At 45.4% G+C, this 19496-nt stretch overlaps 1 protein-coding gene across 1 annotated transcript; it reads right to left on the minus strand.

The window, feature by feature from the left end:
- Nucleotides 1–779: 779 nt before the first annotated feature.
- PRDM12 (PR/SET domain 12) lies at nt 780–16502 on the minus strand. Its single transcript, XM_034436081.3, has 5 exons — nt 16141–16502; nt 9880–10070; nt 6199–6354; nt 3021–3132; nt 780–1873 (listed from the first exon to the last, which is right to left on the minus strand). The coding sequence occupies exons 1-5, from the start codon at nt 16406–16408 to the stop codon at nt 1491–1493; spliced, it is 1110 nt and encodes a 369-aa protein (XP_034291972.2). The 5' UTR covers nt 16409–16502; the 3' UTR covers nt 780–1490.
- Between the last annotated feature and the right edge of the window lie 2994 nt (nt 16503–19496).

The following is a 19496-nucleotide window of genomic DNA, read 5'->3' on the forward strand; positions in this document are numbered from 1 at the left end:
TTAAAAATCCTTTTTGAACTGTGGCCCAGCAACAGAAGGAAGTCTTCAGAACAGGCCTTGTGTTTTGGGGAACAACACCCCTGCCAAGTAGGCTGATGTTATCTGCAGGTAGTCCTTGACTTACGACCATAATTGGGACCGGTCGTTAAGCAAATTACATGTCATGAAGCCAAAATCCAGCTTGCTGCCCTGATTTTGCTTGCCAGAAGACAGCTGCGACCGTCGTAAAAGTGAGCTGGTGGCGAAGCACCTGGAATTGTTATCAGACACATCGATGGACATAAGTGTGAGGACGGGCCGTAAGTCGCTTTATTCAGTGCTACTGTAACTTTGAATGGTCGCTAAATGAATGTTCATAAGTCGTGGGCCATCTTAGTCCCATGTTGCAAATGGGAGAAGGGAAAGTCTCCCCCTTGTGGCTGAAATGGGAAATGAGAAACGATGGGAGAACTACCAAAATCCAGAATTTGCCTCAAATTAATTGTTTCTTTCTGGGAAATCATCTCTAGACTCAGGCAACCTGTGATCTATTCTAGATTGCAATCCCATTGCCTTAGGGGTCTGTCTTTCTTTCTTTCTTTCTTTCTTTCTTTCTTTCTTTCTTTCTTTCTTTCTTTCTTTCTTTCTTTCTTCTTTCTTTCTTTCTTTAATTTCTATGCTCCCATCTCCCCTACAAGATATTCCGGGCAGTTTACCAATTTATTTATTTTTTCTTTCTTTCTTTCTTTCTTTCTTTCTTTCTTTCTTTCTTTCTTTCTTTCTTTCTTTCTCTTTCTTTCTTTCTTTTCTTTACTTTACTTTTCTTTTTTCTTTCTCAAGTTTGCTCAAATTTAATTATCCTTGCTAGGGCATGAATTAATTTCTTTCTTTTTCTTTTTCTTTTATTTATTAAATTTCTATGCTCCCATCTCCCCTACAAGATATTCTGGGCATCTTACCAATTTCTTTCTTTCTTTCTCTCTTTCCTTCCTTTCTCTCTGACCTCTGGAAAGCCTGAGTGGAGAAACTGCTGGGCCACAATCTGCCATTCCTTCTTTCTCTCCTCTTTTGACGTCCCGTTTCTACCACAACTTGCTTCCCCTGACAGCTGCACGTCCCGCAACCGGAGGGGGCCAGAAAAACCTCCTTCCTTCGTCCTCCCCCCACCCCAAAAAATGGATCCAAATCCTTCCCCCCGAATTAAAAAGTCTCTTTTGGAAAAAAAACAGCCCAGACTCCTTCCCTCGCCTGGTTGCCCGCACGAAAACTGCTGAAAAACCTCATCTTCTCCCAATATTCTGCACCGTTATGTCCGCATCACTCTACCGGAACAGAGCCGAGATGACTGTACAGTAACCCGGACTTTTGTGTCCAACGCGGGGCAGCCCGAGGTCCCCGGGGGATCGCATCACGAGGCCACAGAGGCAGTCCCCCCCCCCATTGTGGAGCATTGGCTTTCCCTGGAGTAAGCCGCCCTCCGTATGCCCCAGGAGAGTCCCCCCCCCCAGCCTTCACAGCACCATGGTGGGGATGTGGTGTCCCAGAGCCGTGGGGTGCGGCACAGGCAAAGCGGGCGAGTGTGGCTGCAGGGCCCCGTTGGGAGGACGGTGCCGAGCGCTTTTCTGGTGCGCCCGGAGGCCGGCCAGCTGCGAATAGGCGCTTTGGCAGACTTGGCATTTGTAGGGCCGCTCTCCAGTGTGAAGGCGGACGTGGTTGCGGAGGGTGGAGGACTGACTGAAACGGCGGTTGCAGAAGCGGCAGATGAAGGGCTTGTCCAGGGTGTGGATCCGCATGTGGGAACGCAGGTTGCTGCGGGAGTTGAAGCCGCGGTGGCAGATGACGCAGCGCATGCGGCCCACGGTGTTGACCCCGCCTTCAACCAGGTGGAAGTCCTCTGGGGTGGGGGAGAAAGGAAGGAAGAGGAGGAATAAGAAGGGCCTTTCGACAGATGGGGTTTTGGGAAGGTCATCGCTGTTGGGCCTGTGATGCCACGAGAGCCCTGGGCTTGGAAATCAAGAGAGATCTTCAGAAACTGAGAGATTAGATTTGGCTACTGGGAGAAGTCTGGAGTTGTCTATCCATCCACTCCTCCCTCCCTCTTTCTTCCTCTCTCTCCAGCCATACCATTCCTATCTATCTATCTATCTATCTATCTATCTATCTATCTATCTATCTATCTATTTATCTCATCTATAATCTATAATCTATCTATATCTATCTATCTCTAATTATCTATCTAATATCTATCTAATATCTATCTTCTATCTATCATCTATCTATCTATCTCATCTATAATCTATCATCTATCTATATCTATCTATCTCTAATTATCTAATATCTATCTAATATCTATCTTCTATCTATCATCTATCTATGTATCTATCATCTATCATCTATCTTTATCTATCATCTATCATTATCTATCTATCTATCATCTATAATTATCTATAATCTATAATCTATCTACCATTATCTATCTATCATCTATCTTCTATCATCTAACATCTATCAGCCTGTGTCTGTCTCTATCTATCTCTAATTATCAATCATCTATCATTATCTATCTATCTATCATTTATCAATCTATCATCTATCTATATAACATCTATCATCTATCTGTCTATCTATCTATCTATCTATTTATCTATCTATCTATCTATCTATCTAATCTATCTAATCTGTCCATTTCATCTCTGTATCCCTCCAATTTGTCCATTTCTATCTATCAATTTATCTGCCTATCCATCCATCTCATCTATCTTCTGGTGGAGAAGTCTGCAAGATTAATCATAAGAGGACCTGGGTTATCCCTGCAACCATTACTTCCTTTGCATCCATCATCTACAGGACTGTAGTTTGCCTCCATCGCCAAAGCCTTAAATATGAGGGATGTCGAGGACATCATGGGTGTTATATTGGCGTGCTGACGCCATGACAGGCGGCCTAGGAAGGTGTCAACCAGGAGGTCAAGCAAGAGTCTTCCCGGTGATATGACCCAGAAAGATCCTGCCAATGCCAAAAGAATATAGCCATCTCCTCACCGTGTTTGTTCTTCTTTTGTTCCTCTTCGAGTCCCAGGACACCAGGAATCCCCAAAAAGGTATTGTGAGAATTTCCATACCAAACCAGCAGTTCTTGATCTGGTGGGATCATCTGGAGGGAGAGGAGAGAAGACAGAACATGGTTGACTCTGTCGGTCCTTTTCTAAGAACGTGCGATGGAGACCAGCTGCATCAGATCAAGAGAAGAAAGACCTCACCCAACATTAAACCATGACTACCCAAATCTATAAGTTTTGAGGTGCTGCTCTCAACCATGTTACTAGCTGAACAGCTGCATTGATTCCCTAAACGTCATCCAAAAAGCACAACAAAGAATGTTCTTTCTGTGCCAACTCAGGAAGCTCAAACTGGCCAAGGAGCTGCTGATCCAGTTCTACAGAGGAATGATGGAGTCTGTCATCCGCACTTCTATATCTGTCTGGTTTGCTTAACAAATGTTTCACTTAGCAACATAAATTTTGGGCTCAATTGTGGTCGTAAATCGAGGCCTACCTAAAGCCACTGTTTTGATCCTCTAAGGACCCCTACCGAAGAAAGCAAGATCAAAATCGCAGCTGGCGCGTGGTTTCCTCCTTCCCGTTTAATCTTTTAATGATAATTATATCTTTAAAAAATTAGCCAAAGCCAGCCGTCGCTGAGATTCCCGCTCAGCTCTTCGAAGGCACCCACGGCTTAAAAAAATAAAAAATAAAAATTAGGACTGCAAAAGCCGAGCCGATTAATTAAATCAAGTTTAAAACGTAGCTCTAATGAGGCGGTTTGCTTGTAAGGAGAGAAAGTATTTATTTGGGGAGTTCAAAAACCATCCGGAGCATAAAATGGGATTTAATTTTTCACGCTGCAGAGAAATACCGTACTTTTGGGGAGAGGGAAAGAGGGGGGGGCTGTTTCTGTTAATTGGTTTTTAATACAGGTGCTTACATGAGCTGCAGGCAGCAAGCCACAGAGAGAGTGTATGTGTGTTTGTGTGTTTGTGGGAGGGTTTGTGTGTGAAATGACAAGACACCGCACCTTCTAATAGGGGTAAAATCCTTCCTGTGATTTCGCACCTATTAGAAGCAAATACCTCTACTGTAATTGTCAGGGAGTTAGATGGCAACAATTTCTTTTCTTTCTTTCCTTTTTAAAAAGAGGATTTTTTTTTTTTTTTGCTGACGGCTTAAGGTCCTGACAGCTTCACCTGTTTTACCCCCCTGTCCCATTTTCTTGTTTGCTCTCTTTGACAGTGTCTCACTGCTGTCATTATCTCCCCTTTTTTTGTGGGCTGCAAAAAGAAATAAGCCGCCAGCTGCCATCAACAAGCATTTGATAACCTCTAGAAAAGAAAGAGGGGAGAGGGAGAGAAAAAAAGAGAGAGAGAGAAAGAGAGACTTGGGTGGGGGGTTTTTTTCCTCCCCCTTCCAAAGAGTCTAGAGTGAGAATCTTAACTGTTATTTTTCCCATTAGGAAGCCCAACCTGAGCCATAAAAGAAATGCGGCACCCCGTAATAACAGTACTTAGTTCATGCGCGGCGCGGAATCACATAGATTGAAGGAGGCGCGAGGAGGCGCCACCAAACATCGCAAGCTGTTAGTTGGGTGGGTGCGTTGCTCTTTTTGCGTGGCCAGGAATTTTAGCATTTTTCAAACTGCAAAAGCTCGAAGCCATTAAGGCTGTTAAATCGATCAACGCAGGCTTTCAAGTGCAGTTCTCAACAGATAGGCTCACCACGAGCCAAGGGAAATTATGACGCCCAGAGATAGTTTTTTTTAAAACTTACTTCCTTTTTTTTTTTTAATGACAAATTGTCGCTTAGCAAAGGAAACTTGGATGCGGCTTGCTCGCTTGCTTGCTTCTTCGGCCCGAACTCAAATTTAAAAACACGCCTTTTTGGGGGGGGGGGATGTAGCCAAAAGAGGCTCTTTTAAAACGTAAGGATGAGAAATGATTGTTTTCTGGAACAGAAAATGAAGCTAATTTCTGTAAATGCAGGTAGCCTTCCTTGACTGGGACTGGAAATTTTATGGTATGGCATTGTGGTGGTAAGTCCAGTTGGAGCTGATTTTCTGACAACCTTTACGGTAGTTGTTAAGCCAATCATGTGGTTGTTAAGTGAACCGTGATGTCATTAAGCAAGTTGCCCAGGCATTTGTTCCTTCCAACCTTATGATTCTATGATACTCTAGTTCTATGAATATATGATTCTATATTATTATGAAACGATGATATTAGAGGGCTGGGAAAATATCTACAGACCCCTCGCATCCTGGACATCAACTGTTTCAACTCCTACCCTCAAAACGACGCTATAGAGCACTGCACACCAGAACAACTAGACACAAGGACAGTTTTTTCCCAAATGCCATCACTCTGCTAAACAAATAATTCCCTCAACACTGTCATAAGTCTGCACTACTATTAATCTTCTCATAATTCCCATCACCCATCTCCTCCCACTTATGACTGCATGACTAACTTTGTTGCTGGTATCCTTACGATTTATATTGACTGTTTCCTAGTATGATTTGATTGCTTATTTGTACCCTATGACTATCATTAAGTGTTGTACCTTATGATTCGTGACTAATGTATCTTTTCTTTTTATGTACACTGAGAGCTTATGCACCAAAGACAAATTCCTTGTGTGTCCAATCACACTTGGCCAATAAAGAATTCTATTCTATTCTGTTCTGTTCTATATTATAGTTCTATAAATCTATGTTCTATGATTCCATAATTCTATGGATCTATGGTTCTATCATTCTATCATCTTCTTTAAACGACCCCATAATCCCTTGCGGGTAGAGCATCTGGGCAACTGAATGGAGCTGAGTGTTTGCTGGCCGACTGCCCTTCCTGTCGCCAATGCGGAGTTTTGTTCAGCAGATATATCCTCATTGTGCCCAGAGAGAGAAATATCTGCCTCTACCTAGGATCGAACTCACAGCCTCCTGATTGTGAGGCGAGAGCTCGGCCTCTAGGCCACCGCACCACTCTATGGTTCTATTATTCTAAGTTACTATGATATGGTAGTTCTATGAATCTATGGTTCTGGGGCTCTATGGGTCTATGAAAATAAAAATGAAATGAAACAAATTACTGCCAGAGATGAGGTGGTCAATTCCCTGCAGTCAATATCCGAGAACCTCTCTTCAGTTTGGCTGCCTCATTTCATACCTCAATGGCTTTGTAGAAGATGCTATTCCCAATCTGGACCACTTCCAAATTTTGTTCCTGTTCGTTCCGGGCACATTTGATGTACGTCATCCAACTGCGATGATCTTCTTGGCTGGCGTCAATGAAGTATCGGACTGTCCCGTCTTCATTGAAAACCTGAGTTAAGAAAACCCAATGATTAATCCTGGTTGGTTGGTTGTTTTTTTTTTAAAAAGAAATCTTCAATATATAATACTTTATTGAGTAGCCATTAGACCAGTGTTTCTCTACCTTGGCAATTTAAGACAGGTGGAATTCCCCAGCCAGTCTGAGGAATTATGGGGAATAACACAGACTTTCTTTCTTACGTGATTCTTAAACTGCTTGACCCAATGGCTTCTTATCTCAATTTCAAATAATGTCCTTACCCCCATATCAAAAAATCCCATCCCGCTTCGTTTTATGCAAACAGCCCAGACTGGATCCAGGAAATGCACGTAACTGCATTGTTCCCAGAATATGTCCAGATTATCCCAAGTTCATACTGATATAAAGAGAATTAAGTTGTTGGACATGAGTAGATGGTGTATCAGATTATGAAAAACACTGCAGAAAATGAGATGGAAATGCCTTTGTTTAAAGACCACGGAGGGACTTTAAAAATCTCTCAGGAGCCTCTAAGAGTCCATGCTTAGATATCCTGATTAGCCTGGTTTGGAATATAGGAAAATCTTGGCCATTGTGAGCCAAGTGAGCACAGCAGTGATTGAATCTTCTTTGCTGTGCGAGCCACACAACAATAATTCGGGGTATCTTCTGGTTTAGGAATCTCTCTCTCTTCTCTCTCTGGAAATTGGAAAACTTGCAGAGAGCAAAACGAAAGAGAAGAAAGCTTGCAAAAAGGGAAGAAAACATGCAAGGAGAAATAAAGAAAAAGAAAACTCGCAAAGAGGAAAAAGAAAGAAGGTCATTGGCTAAGAGGAAAAGAGAAGGAAACTCGGGAAGGAAGGAAGGAAAAGAAGAAAGATATAAAGAAAGAAAGAAAGAAAACTCGCAAAGAGGAAAAAGAAATAAGATAATTGGCTAAGAAGAAAAGAGAAGAAAACTTGTGAAGGAAGGAAGGAAGGAAGAAGGAGAGAAGGAAGGAAGGAAGGAAGGAAGGAAGGAAGGAAGGAAGGAAGATCGCAAATAGGAACAAGAGAAGTAAACTTGCAAAGAGGAAAAAGAAAGAAGATAATTAGCTTAGAAGAAAAGAGAAGAAAACTTAGGAAGGAAGGAAGGAAGGAAGGAAGGAAGGAAGGAAGGAAGGAAGGAAGGAAGGAAGGAAGATAGATCGCAAAGAGGAACAAGAGAAGAAAACTTGCAAAGAGAAAAAGAAAGAAGATAATTAGCTTAGAAGAAAAGAGAAGAAAACTTGGGAAGGAAGGAAGGAAGGAAGGAAGGAAGGAAGGAAGGAAGGAAGGAAGGAAGGAAGATAGATCGCAAAGAAGAACAAGAGAAGAAAACTTGCAAAGAGAAATAAAGAAAGAAGAAAACTTTCAAAGGGGAAAAAAATGGTTTTAGGAGCGCAAACGAGTTGCAAACAGAGCTGCAGCAGTTCTGATCGGCTGTCAGCTGCAGAATATCTTACGTAGGCTTTGCAAAAAACAAGGCTGCCTCGGAAGAATTCGAGCGCGCGAGATGCAAGAAATGTCTTCAGTTTCACACTTTGCCAATCAAACGGGAAACATCCAGAAAATAGGCTTATTCCCTCTTTCAAATCAAAAGCGCACACGAAAAGGCCTCCGTCGTGGGGAACTGGCACATTATAATGCATTCGTGAAGAAATTACTTTTTTTTTTTTTTTAAATAGAACTCTCCAAGGCTGGTTACTTGCAAAAGTAAGAAATAAAGGGGGGAAATAAAGGGGGGGGGAGAAAAAACAGCAACTGCAAAAAAATACATACAAATTTAAATTCCTGTGTTTATAGGTGCGCATCTCCCACCAAATAGATAAAGAATGAACTGAAGTGCGAGGCAGGGAAAAAAAAAAAAAAAAACCTTGAGCCTAATAGGCAGTTTCCTTTATCCCTGGGTTGAATAGCTGTCATTTGCCTTCATTTATGGAGTTTTGAATAAAGAAAAAATTAGAAAAGCCCCATTATGCCTCTAATGGCAGCTTAAAACACACATTCAGCTCCGTTTTCTCAAGGTAGGTAACAAAAACCAGCCAACTTCATTCACAGAGCATGCGAAGCTGGGCTGGTTTTAACCTTGGTTTCTTTTTAGCTGGCTTTCTGAATTCAGCCTTTTTCTCCTAGCTTAAGGGTTCAGAAGCTAACGTTAATATTTATTGTCGTCACCGTTGCGGATGTTACCTGTTTTCAGGCAGGAGGAGCCACCGTAAATAACCAAAGCTGCGCAAAGTTACTCTGTGGTAATAAGGTAAAGGTAAAGGTTCCCTTTGCACATATGTGCTAGTCGTTCCCGACTCTAGGGGGCGGTGCTCATCTCCGTTTCAAAGCCGAAGAGCCAGCGCTGTCCGAAGGCGTCTCCGTGGTCAGGTGGCCGGCATGACTCAATGCCAAAGGCGCACGGAACACAGTTCCCTTCCCACCAAAGGTGGTGCCTATTTTTCTACTTGCATTTTTTTTTTATGTGCTTTCGAACTGCTAGGTTGGCAGAAGCTGGGACAAGGAACAGGAGCTCACCCCGTTACGCGGCACTAGGGATTCGAACCGCCGACCTTTCGATTGACAGCGTCTTAGCCACTGAGCCACCGTGTCCCTCTCTGTGATAATAGGGATGGCCAATAAATTTTACAAACAAAAATAAATAAACAGGCTGGGTTCTGAAAACCTGCCCAACATCAAAGTAACCAAGTAAAAACTAACCAGGATTAGCATGTCATGGGAATGGGGCGAGTGAACCTTAAATGTGAATTGCAGGAAGTTCTTGACTTACTATCAACAACGGAGTCTGAACTGTCTTTGGCTAATCGGCATGATTGTTAAATAAATTGTGTTCATTTTATGACATCTTTTGCCTTGGTTGTTAAGTGAAGTTGGACAGTTGGGGAAGTGAGTCACACGGTGCTTAAAGTGAATCTGCCTTCCGCATTGACTTTGCTCGTCAGAAGGTCAGCAAAAGGGGATCATCACGTGACTTGACATGACAATGCAACAGGCATAAGTACATGCCAGTTGCCAAGCGCCCAAATCAGCGGTGAAATCCTCTAAAGTCTGCTACCGGTTCTGGTGAGTCTGCTACCGAGTGCGCCTAAGGCGCACCCGCGCAGTGCTAAAAAAGGAACATTTTGAAGCCTTCCGAGCGTGCAAAGGTAAGTTGAACAGCGAGGGGGGGGAATCCGCTGTGCCATGTGGTTTAGACTAGCTAGAAAGCAGGAAATCCAACAATTCTACCTAATATAAATCACACGTCACAGCTGATCGTCAACCAGCTGATAATTGGAAATACCGGTTCGCCAGAACTGGTAGCATTTTCTCCCGAACTGGTAGCATTTAATCCCTGACCTAAATGTCGATCACACAGGGATGCTAGGAGGGTCGTGAGAAATTTTTTGGTCATCATTCACTTTTTTTCCAGTGCTGTTGTAACTTTGAATGGTCACTAAACAAATTGAGTTGAGGATTACCCATAGGGTGTGTCCCTGTAAGCCCCCAACCCGTGAGCCTTCTTCGCACGCGGAGAATCTGCCTTTACCTCCCACATGAGACTGTTGTTCTTGCACAGGTCCACGTGTTCAGGGGAGATGATCCGGCCTGTAAAAGGTCCCATCTCCGTGCCAGCTTTGATCCAGGTTTTGGAGAAGATGCCCAGTCCCTCCCCAGGGATGGAGCTCTGGGCGATGATGACCTCTGAGGGCAGGACGAGGCTGGAGAGCTTCTGGACTTCTGCAAAACGAGAGAATCAGCAAGGGAGGGAGAGATTAACCACACCGGAATAACAGAAGGGACCTTCTGGAGGTCTTCTAGTCCAACCCCTTATCAAGCAGGAATCCCTATCCCATTCCAGACCAAAAAACACTCACAAAAGGGCAAGTCACATCACAAAATCGCTCCCTTCCTTCTGGGTTAACCGACACACTTTTGTCCTGGTTTCTCCAACCAGGGTTTGCCGAATTAACCATCATTACCTAGATTTGCCCAATCTAGTACGAAGCTGGACTGGCTTCACCCCTGCATTAATAAAGGAATCCCAGTTTGTACCCTGATCTACAATCTAAATTAGGGGTGTCAAACTCGAGGCCAGTGGGCAGGAGGATCCAATCCGTGGGGTGCTTAGATCTGGGCCCGCGGGGGCCACCCTGGAAATAGCGAAGGACCAGCCTACAGGTGCGGCCTGCAGGTGAGGTGCCATAGGGCTGCAGGAGGATGCCCCCAGTCCCGCCGGGCCCACCACAGGTGCCCCCTACACAAATGATGTCAAGCTGGTCACGCCCACCCTGGCCACGCCCACCTCAGCACCCCCCCCCCCGAGGTCAAAATTAACCCTGATGCGGCCCTCAATGAAATGGGAATTTGACACCCCTGATCTAAACCATCATCATCTCCCAATTGTGTGCCCCTCCCCCCCCGAAGGCCACACTGAAGGCAAACAAGCCACAACTTCATTTGGCACCCACCGATGAAAACCCCGATTGCTAAATTGCGCACCTTCAGTAACAGATGCAAATCCCCTGACAACACAATAAGAAAAAGGCATTTGATTTAGACAGGTTAATCCTCCGTCGAAGCTGGCTGGTGTGGGGGGAAAAATACTGGAAATTATATTAGCTTAGGGGAGCAATGGAAATCGGATGGGAATAAGCCGCTTGGCAACAACATGGCACAAACTGGGAAATGCGATTGGTTGGGTTTTTTTAGATTTGGGGACTCCTAAAAACTTCCAAATGCATTTCGGATGCAGGCAACTTGCACAACGAGGAGAGTTGTGTTAATGAGCCACACAACACTGTCCGGTCTTTCTCGGTGGTCGAGAGAGGTCGGTCAATGTGAATTTGCCCATAAAGCCTCCGTCGGTTGTTCTCATCCTCGTCCTAATAACTCTTGCTTGGTTCCAAGTTTTGTCTGTAGCTTTTAAAATTTTGATCAGTTTATTTATCTATCTGTTCATTGTCTGTAAGCCACTCGGAGTCCCTTTATAGGTGAAAGGTGCAGCAAATAAATGTAATAAATAAAACAAAACAAAACAAAACTGGTGCATTTGTGGACTAGCATCAATCAGGTTCTCCTTGCACCTTTCTTGGTTAAATTGTAGATTTGAACACTTTGGGCAATCAATCAATCAATCAATCCATTTTACAGTTCTATTTTCCTAGAGAAAATTCAAGGCCATGCCCCTTGTAAGCTCATTTAGATCTTGTGTTTTTCTCTTGCACAGATATTGTCAAGGATATACACACAATCCAGAGTTTATATTTCCTGGGATCTACGTTACACCTTTGATGTAAGAACATAGGTAAAAGGTAAGGTAAGAGAGTACATATAGCATTACGTACGGTGTAGAAATGGACATGGAGCGAAGTTTTGTAGCCTGTATGTGGCCAACACACCCATGTGAGATTAGATCCATCTTTCTTTAAACAGAGTTAAGACAGGGACTGGAGAAATATTTGCAAACATCATAGTCCTTCGGGAAGATCAAGTCACGCCAAAGTTGCTATTAACAAAACAGGCTGGCGAAGAACTGAAGCTGAGCATCGTCCGTTATGATACCGTCATTAAATGAATCATGGTGTCATTAAGCAAGTTGGCCAGGCGTTTGTCTAGGATGGTCTGAGGGTTCTAGGTCATATGATTCTATGATACTCTATGAGTCTATTATATGAGTCTATATTATTATGAACTGTAATATTATATAGATCTATGATTCTATGATTCTATCAGGTAATATAGGGAATTTAGCATCACAGCCTCTGAGGAATCAGGTGGAGGAAAGCTATTGACGCTTGGAATTGAAAACCGATTTCATGGCAGTTTTATTATTAGGGTCGGTGGCCCAGTCAGCCAGATGTTCAGGCTGAATTTGGCATTTTGTCCAGCTACCGAGTCTTTCCTAATGACCTGGGAAAGGCAGATGTGGATGTTTGATGGGGTTGCAAATATCGTCGCAGGATGTAAGCCGCTGCTGATAAAGCTGCCTTCTGCAATTGACCGATGGGGATTTTGTCAATGACGATAGTGCTCAAGAGGTGCTCCAGATGTTTTGGGATTGCACCCAAGGTGCCTATGACTAATGGTACTTCATTATCAAAGTTATTTGCTGCTCATGTCACAGTTCCCGGCAACTCTGAGTGACCTAATCAATCAATCAATCAATCAATCAATCAATCCAGTCAATCAAAAAATCAGCCGCTGTCTCTTCTATAACTAGGATCGTGCACAGAAACACATACATTCACACACTCTCTTCCCCACAATTGCAAAGTGCAAACAGACCCCGCCGCTATCAAAATTAATTTAATTTATTCATTCTCCCAAAGGCCCAAGTGTTTGTTTTTAAATGTTCCCCTCTGATTTTTGGGTATCGGGAACACCAGACACAAGGGGCTAGTCTATTTTATGCCACGGTTGGAAGCAAATTATTGGGGTATATCAAGACCTTCTTCTTTTTGAAAAATACACTTATATATAGCGTTAAAAAAAAAGTATAAATTTCAAGGATATGCCGGATATCTTTCCATCGTGGCAGACTCAGTGCTAAAATCATTATCCGCCCCACAGCATCCTCTTTTGCCAATGGCACATGATTTGAGATGTGTCGCGATGCCCGTGTGGGAAATAAGGGTGCAATGCACAATACAGGACACACTTGTTGTGAAGTTATGGCCAGGTCACGCACCCAGCCTGAAATGACACAGACTCAAGGTTGGGTTTTCTGTAGCTGAGATCTGAAAAAGTGAGCTGTCAAACGGACGAAATTTGCACGAGGGATCTAATGTTTGAGACACATGGGGTGTCAATCATCAGATGTCGAATTTGAGATCTCCTGTCGAATTTGAGATCCTGTTGCTCCTAAAGGGTCTTTTCTCCAAATGCATCTATCCAACTCAACAACAACAAGAAAAAAAAAAGAATTTTAAATTAGTGTCCAACTTTTCTTTTTTTCCACACACCGAAATTTTCTGTCTCCACCGCTGGTCCTTTTTACCTCTCTGTGGGCTTTCTAAGAGAGATCTAACCCCCCCTCCGCCGCCCCCCCCGCTTGCTGAAAAGCAAATACACCCACACTGTATTTGAAGCTTAAAAAAAACCCCAAAACCAGACAACGCCCAACTCCGTGTGCCAACTTTACGTGCCTTCTGCAAGATTGCAACCTGTGGCATCCTTAAGATTAAATTTTTTCTCCTCTATTCATTCTTTCTCACTTTCTCTCCCTCTCTCTCTCTCTCCCTCTCTCTCCCTCTTTCTCTCCCTCTTTCTATCTCTTTTCCTTTCTGTCTCTTTTCCTCTCTTTCTCTCTCTTTCTCTCCCTCTTTTCTGTCTCTTTTCCCCTTTCTCTCTCTCTTTCTCTCCCTCTTTCTGTCTCTTTTCTCTTTCTCTCCCTTTTTTCCTCTCTCCCTCTCTTTCTCTCTCTTTCTCCCTCCCTCTCTCTCTCTCTCCCTCTTTCTCTCTCTCTCTTTCTCTCTCTCCCTTTCTCTCCCTCCCTCCCTCTCTTTCTCTCTTTCTCTCCCTCTTTCTGTCTCTTTTCCTTTCTGTCTCTTTTCCTCTCTTTCTCTCCCTCTTTCTGTCTCTTTCCCCTTTTTCTCTCTCTTTCTCTCCCTCTTTCTGTCTCTTTTCTTTCTCTCTCCTTTTTCCTCTCTCTCCCTCTTTTCCTCTTTCTCTCTCTCTCTTTCTCTCTCTCCCTCTTTTCCTCTCTTTCTCTCTCTCTCTCTCTCCCCCTCTTTTCCTCTCTTTCTCTCTTTCTCTCTCTCTCTCTCTCTCTCCAGGACACCTGGGGCTCTGCACCAGTTCATTTTGGCACTCCTCTTCCCAGGAAAAGTGGAACAAGAAACTGGACTTTAAAAATAACACAACAGCAACAAGGCTACCTTGTTAAGATGGCTCAAGAAAGAACTTGGGACGGAGGGAGGGAGAGGGAAAGAGAGAGAGAGAGGGAAAATCTTTAAAAAGCGAAGAGTGTGAGGTTAAATGGTGCCACGGCATTGCATAAAGCAATTTGTCACGCTGTTTAAAGTGATCCGCATTCATTCAAGACCCTTAGAAGGAAAATGGCTAATTCTAAATTCATTAGCCTTTAGAGAATGCTGTCGGCCAACACTGGGGAGAACTGAATGGCCTAAGAAACTTGTTTTAAAAGGCGCAGGAATTTCTGGCGACAAAATGGGAAAGATTAGCGGGCTGACATCTTTTCAAAGGAGACAGAATGGAGTTTTCACGGTAGATTAAGAAAGGAACAGTAATCTTTTTGGGGTGGGGTGAGGTGGGGGGGGGGGGGGGACAAAGACCAGGGAATCCCAAATGCCAGGAGGGAAAGGGAATTTGCTTGTCCGGGAGTTTGATGAATGAAGAGTAAGGACTTGAGACAGGTTAAAGAAAAGAAAAATGGTCCCAACAACTTTTAAAAGTTCTCAGTTTAAGTGGGAACAAACCCGCCCCCCACCCCCCACTCCTTTAAGGTCAGGCTCAAGTTAACTAAATGAATTTAAAACCTTTTTTTTAATCAGTCAACTGCTATTACACGCCTAATAAGCCTTTAAATGCCTAGGGCTTTTGCAAAATAAATAAATAAATGAAGAAGCCCGGGAGAGACATCGAAGGGAAAACTTGAGTGGGAAAAGCGATAAAAAGAAGGATTATGATGAGGATTGTGATTTATTTATTTATTTTTGAAACCTTGGGAGAAAAGCACCTCGCAATCTGAGCTTAATCAGGTTCGAAGAGGCGGAAAAGAAAGATCTTGAAGAGGGGATATAAAAAAAGAGAGAGAGAGAGAGGAAAAGTTTTGGTTTCAGTGTTAAACCATAATCAGGGTAGAGGGAAACTTCAGCTATTAAAGAGAAGCTAAAGAATGAAGAGGAGATTTGTGATTCTTTTTTTATATAAAAAAATAATAATACTTTTGCTGGGAGATCAGAAGTTGCTGCTCCGGATTTAATCCGGGAGGGGAAGGAGAGACAGAAAAAGGCAGGATTCACACAAGAATGGCTTCAAAGGGAGCATTCCTGGGTCAAGCGGTTGTGTGAATTAGACTTTTATGTAAACTAAACCATGATGGAGTTGGTGGGGCGTGGTGCAGTCTGTATTTTGGATGGTTTTCCAGGAAAGGGGGAGGAGGGGGGAGGATTCAGGATTTCAAGGTTGTGTGAATTTAGCTTCATAGCCCCAACACGGGTCTGTATGCGGTGGCGATTTCAATGTTAGGTTTTAATTGTAATTCTTTTCAGTCGTCTCTTTTAAACTTTGCATAACCCGCATGCATGATTTGTGGCAAATCCTGGACCGCTAAAACGCCCAGTATGTGTGTGGCACACACATACTAAGAACAGGACACACACACACACGTGTAGAGAAACCAGTGGATACACACAACTCCAGAAGGAGCTCTACTTTAAGACCCGGGTCTGTAGTACAAATCAGAGTTAGGAGGGCATTGGGGCCACGAAAAATCTCCTTGAAAAAGGACCATGTGTCCCGGCTCGTCTGCCTGGGTCGAAAGAACCCCTCGCCGGGGGTCTTTCTCACGATGCCAGGCTCCGAGGGTCCAAACCAGGCGAAGCGCACACGTGTCCGACCACCTTACCCTTCTCCCAAGGGTTTCCTCTCGGAAGCCGGAGGAGGAGAGAGACGCGGGCTTCCAGAATCCCGCAGCTCTCCTTTACACGTGTCGGCCACCTCTCCCCAAAACCCCGTTCCTGGGAAGAATCAGAGCATTCACACGTGCAAAGTCTCATTCTCTCCCCCCGGCGTCTCCCCCCCTCAAAAAAACCCACCACGGTTGGAGAAGAGAGGGAAAACTCACCTCCGGAGAAGGACTGAGCCAGGACCTCCGCCGTGAAGGCCGTTTTGGGGTTCCCGTGGCCGCCGCTAACGCCACCCCCGGCCGCCGCCACCCCGACCCCCCCTCCGCTCTTCTCCTCCAGCAGCTGCTCTCCCAGCACGTTCCTCCAGCGGCCGTAGAGAAAGCTGTGCAGGATATCCGACGTGATGACTTCGGCCAGGGAGAGGCTGGGGGGCTTCAGAGCCCCTTTCAGGACCAGCGCCTCGGCCGGCAGCACGGAGCCCATCATGAGGAAGGAAGGCCAGCGAGGAAGAGCCTGGAGGCAGCCCCACCACCTCTTTGGACGCGGAGAGAGAGAGCCGGAGGGAGGCGCGGGCCCCCCCAGCCGATTCCCAGCTCCGGCCCAAATCGCAAAGTCTGGGACGCAACTCCGGAGCTGGTATATATATGGGCTTGGGGGTGACCCTTCTAATTGCTTATTAATGACCTCCGTACCCCTCCTCCCTGACGTTGCAAAAGAGAGAGAGAGAGAGAGAGAGAGAGAGAGAGAGAGAGAGAGAGAGAGAGAGAGAGAGAGACCCAGGTTTATTCCAGAATGAAGTCCAGAGAGAGAGAGAGAGAGAGAGAGAGAGGCGGGAGGTGCCCCCCTCCCCTTGGTGGAAGGGGTGGGGGCTCGGCTAGGAGAGAGAGAGAGAGAGAGAGAGAGGTGGGAGGAGGCGAGGCTCCGCCGGCCTGAGCCCACCCACCAAACGAGGGAGACTGGGCTGCCCCCCCCCCCAAAGACACCTGCTCTCTTCCAAGGTTCTTCGCAGACCAGGAGGAAATAAAGGGGAGGGGGCGGCCAACCAACCCACGAGGCGGAAGAGAAGCTCGGGGAAGAAGGCGGCTTCACCCGGAGGAGCGGGTTCCACAACGCCCACCTGCTCACCTCCGCGGGGCAGCCAAGACTCTCTTGGGTTCTTGTTCCTAATTCTCTCTTTTTTGGGGGGGTGGGTGGGGGGGAAGAGGTGAGGGTTCCCCATTTTTTTTCCTCCTGGGGTTTCCCCCCAAACCTCACCCTCGTCCGAGTTTTAGCGGGTGCCAAAGTCCAGGCGAGGCGGCTCCCGTCGGGCGAGCAGAAAGAGCGCGCAGTGAAATTGACGAGAAAAGAAGGACGGGAATTGACCAGACTTTGGGAAAATCGATTCAATTTCTTTTTTTTTTCTTTAACCAGATGGGAAGGAGATCAAGTCTCGGGCTTAGTCCCAGCCATCCAATTTCAAATCGGTGGCTTCTGCCTCCGCGCAACCCCCGCGCAACCGAAGCTTTTCCCCCTGTCCGATCCTCAGCACAAACACACACACCCCGGGACGCGCAGCGGAATCCAACAGTCCCGATTTCGGGATTCTCTCCCAAAAGTTTTGTCCTGAGCGGGAGGAAGATTTAAGGCGATTTAAAAAAAAAAAAAGCACCTTTCCGAGTGGGAGGGAGGAACGGACGGATGAGAGTGGGGGGTGGGTGTCGTGATTTATTTTTTGTAATATTCATTTGGATCCGTCCCCCCCCCCACCTTTCCCTCTGCGCCCCTTCCTTTGTCAAGAAGGAACGGGCGGTGCGTTTTTAGAGCAGCGCGTCTCTTCCTTCGGGAGAGGAGGGGCGGGATCCCTAAACCCCGACCTTGTGCGAAAACAAAAAAGGGGGTGCGCAACTCAAAGAAACCAGCGCCGGACAAGGCAGGGGCGCGCTGGGCGGTCTGCGGGCGCGCGCAAAAGATGCGGGGCGCGCCCGGGAAAGAAAAAAAAAAAGAGAGAGAGAGAGAGAGAGAGAGAGAGAGAGAGAGAGAGAGAGAGAGGAGTTTCTCCTGGAAGCGCTGCAAAAGCGACCGAGCGCGCCCCTCTTCCGAAGGATTGGGGGTCTCGGAAATCTTGGATTGAAGAGCCCCCCCCCCCCAAATTTACAGGGCTGGAAATTATAAAGGCAATTCAGGAGAGGGAGAAGGAGAGAGAAATGAAACGCCCTGGAATAATAATAATAATAATAATAATAATAATAATAATAATAATAATAATAATAATAATAATAATAATAATAATAATAGAAATAAAATCAAATGAAATCGCCTTTGGCGTTTTGTGTCTCTTCTCTAACGAGAAGCCAAGGTTAGAAGCGGAAGAGTAAACAGGAGAATAAGTTAAGATTTTATCAACGGATGGAGTCGCGTTTTTTGCCCCCCCTCTTTCTCGACACGCACCCTCTGTTCAGTTCGGGGGGGGCACAATTGCAGAAACGGTTCTTGATTTTGGGGAGTGTGAAAGTCCTTTAATTCCGGGCAAAATAAGGGCCAAAAAAAAAAGAGCTTTCAATCGTTCAGGACTCAATACAAAACGCGCGGTAGGTTCAGGGCAGAACTGCGGGGATTTATTCTGATTTATTTTTTGTTCCTTTGAAAGCTTAAAAAACATGTTGTCGCCCACCGCCAACCTTTCTGAGGAGGTGAGGGGGCGCCTTACCTGCAAGACCGGTGTTTTTGCCCTTTCCATTTGGCATCGAGAGCGCTTTGATATTCAGGAGGAGGTGAGGGGAAAAACATCGGGAAAGGTGGATTTAAAATCCCAAAGAGCCGCTTTTACGGATCAGCTTCCCGCCGGGCGTTAAGACAGCCCGGTGAAAGAATAAAAGGAGAATTTGGTTTTCAAAAGAACCCCCCCCCCAAAAAATGAACAGTAGGTGGATTCCGAAACGAGCCCCCTTAACTTGAAAAGAGGCTCGTTCCGGAGGAAAACTTAACTTGGTAACCGCGTTACCATCTCAGGTTGAAACTAGAGACGGGGTCGGTCCAATTTGACTAAACACAGGAAAAACTAGTCCCAGCCTTGGGGGGGAACCTGGGGGGGAGCCGGGGGGGGGGGAAACTAACTCCAAAATTTAAAGTTCTCTGCGAAGCAAAGCCAGTCTGTTTCGGACTAACTGGGTTAACGCGTCGCATCAAAACTTAAAAGAGAGTCCCGCTTTTTCGGTAGCTCTGGATCCGATCTTTAACGGGGAATGGCGAGAAAGGGATGTTACGAGAACAATGCAAACCGAATTCAGAATTGGAAGTTAATCATGCCCAACAAAAGAAGGACACACGAATACACCCACCCACACACATAACGCGAATCGGATTAAACGCAAACCCTGATATTAAAAGTTAATTTTCGGAGGTGGCCAACCGATGACGGATAAAACGGGGCGCGCGCACAAATTGAGGTGTCCCAGTGCTGGATGGAGAGGTTGCTTCATCAGCGTTACCCCGATTCCCTTTGGACTGCACCCCCTTCCTAAATGGGAAGCGGTCCTCTTCCCGTTCTTTACCCCGGATTTGACAACGCCACCTCCGTGGCGCAGCGGAGAGAGGG

This window comes from Pantherophis guttatus, chromosome 16 (assembly GCF_059756535.1).
Source record: "Pantherophis guttatus breed Tessera chromosome 16, ASM5975653v1, whole genome shotgun sequence".
NCBI classification, from domain to species: domain Eukaryota; kingdom Metazoa; phylum Chordata; class Lepidosauria; order Squamata; family Colubridae; genus Pantherophis; species Pantherophis guttatus.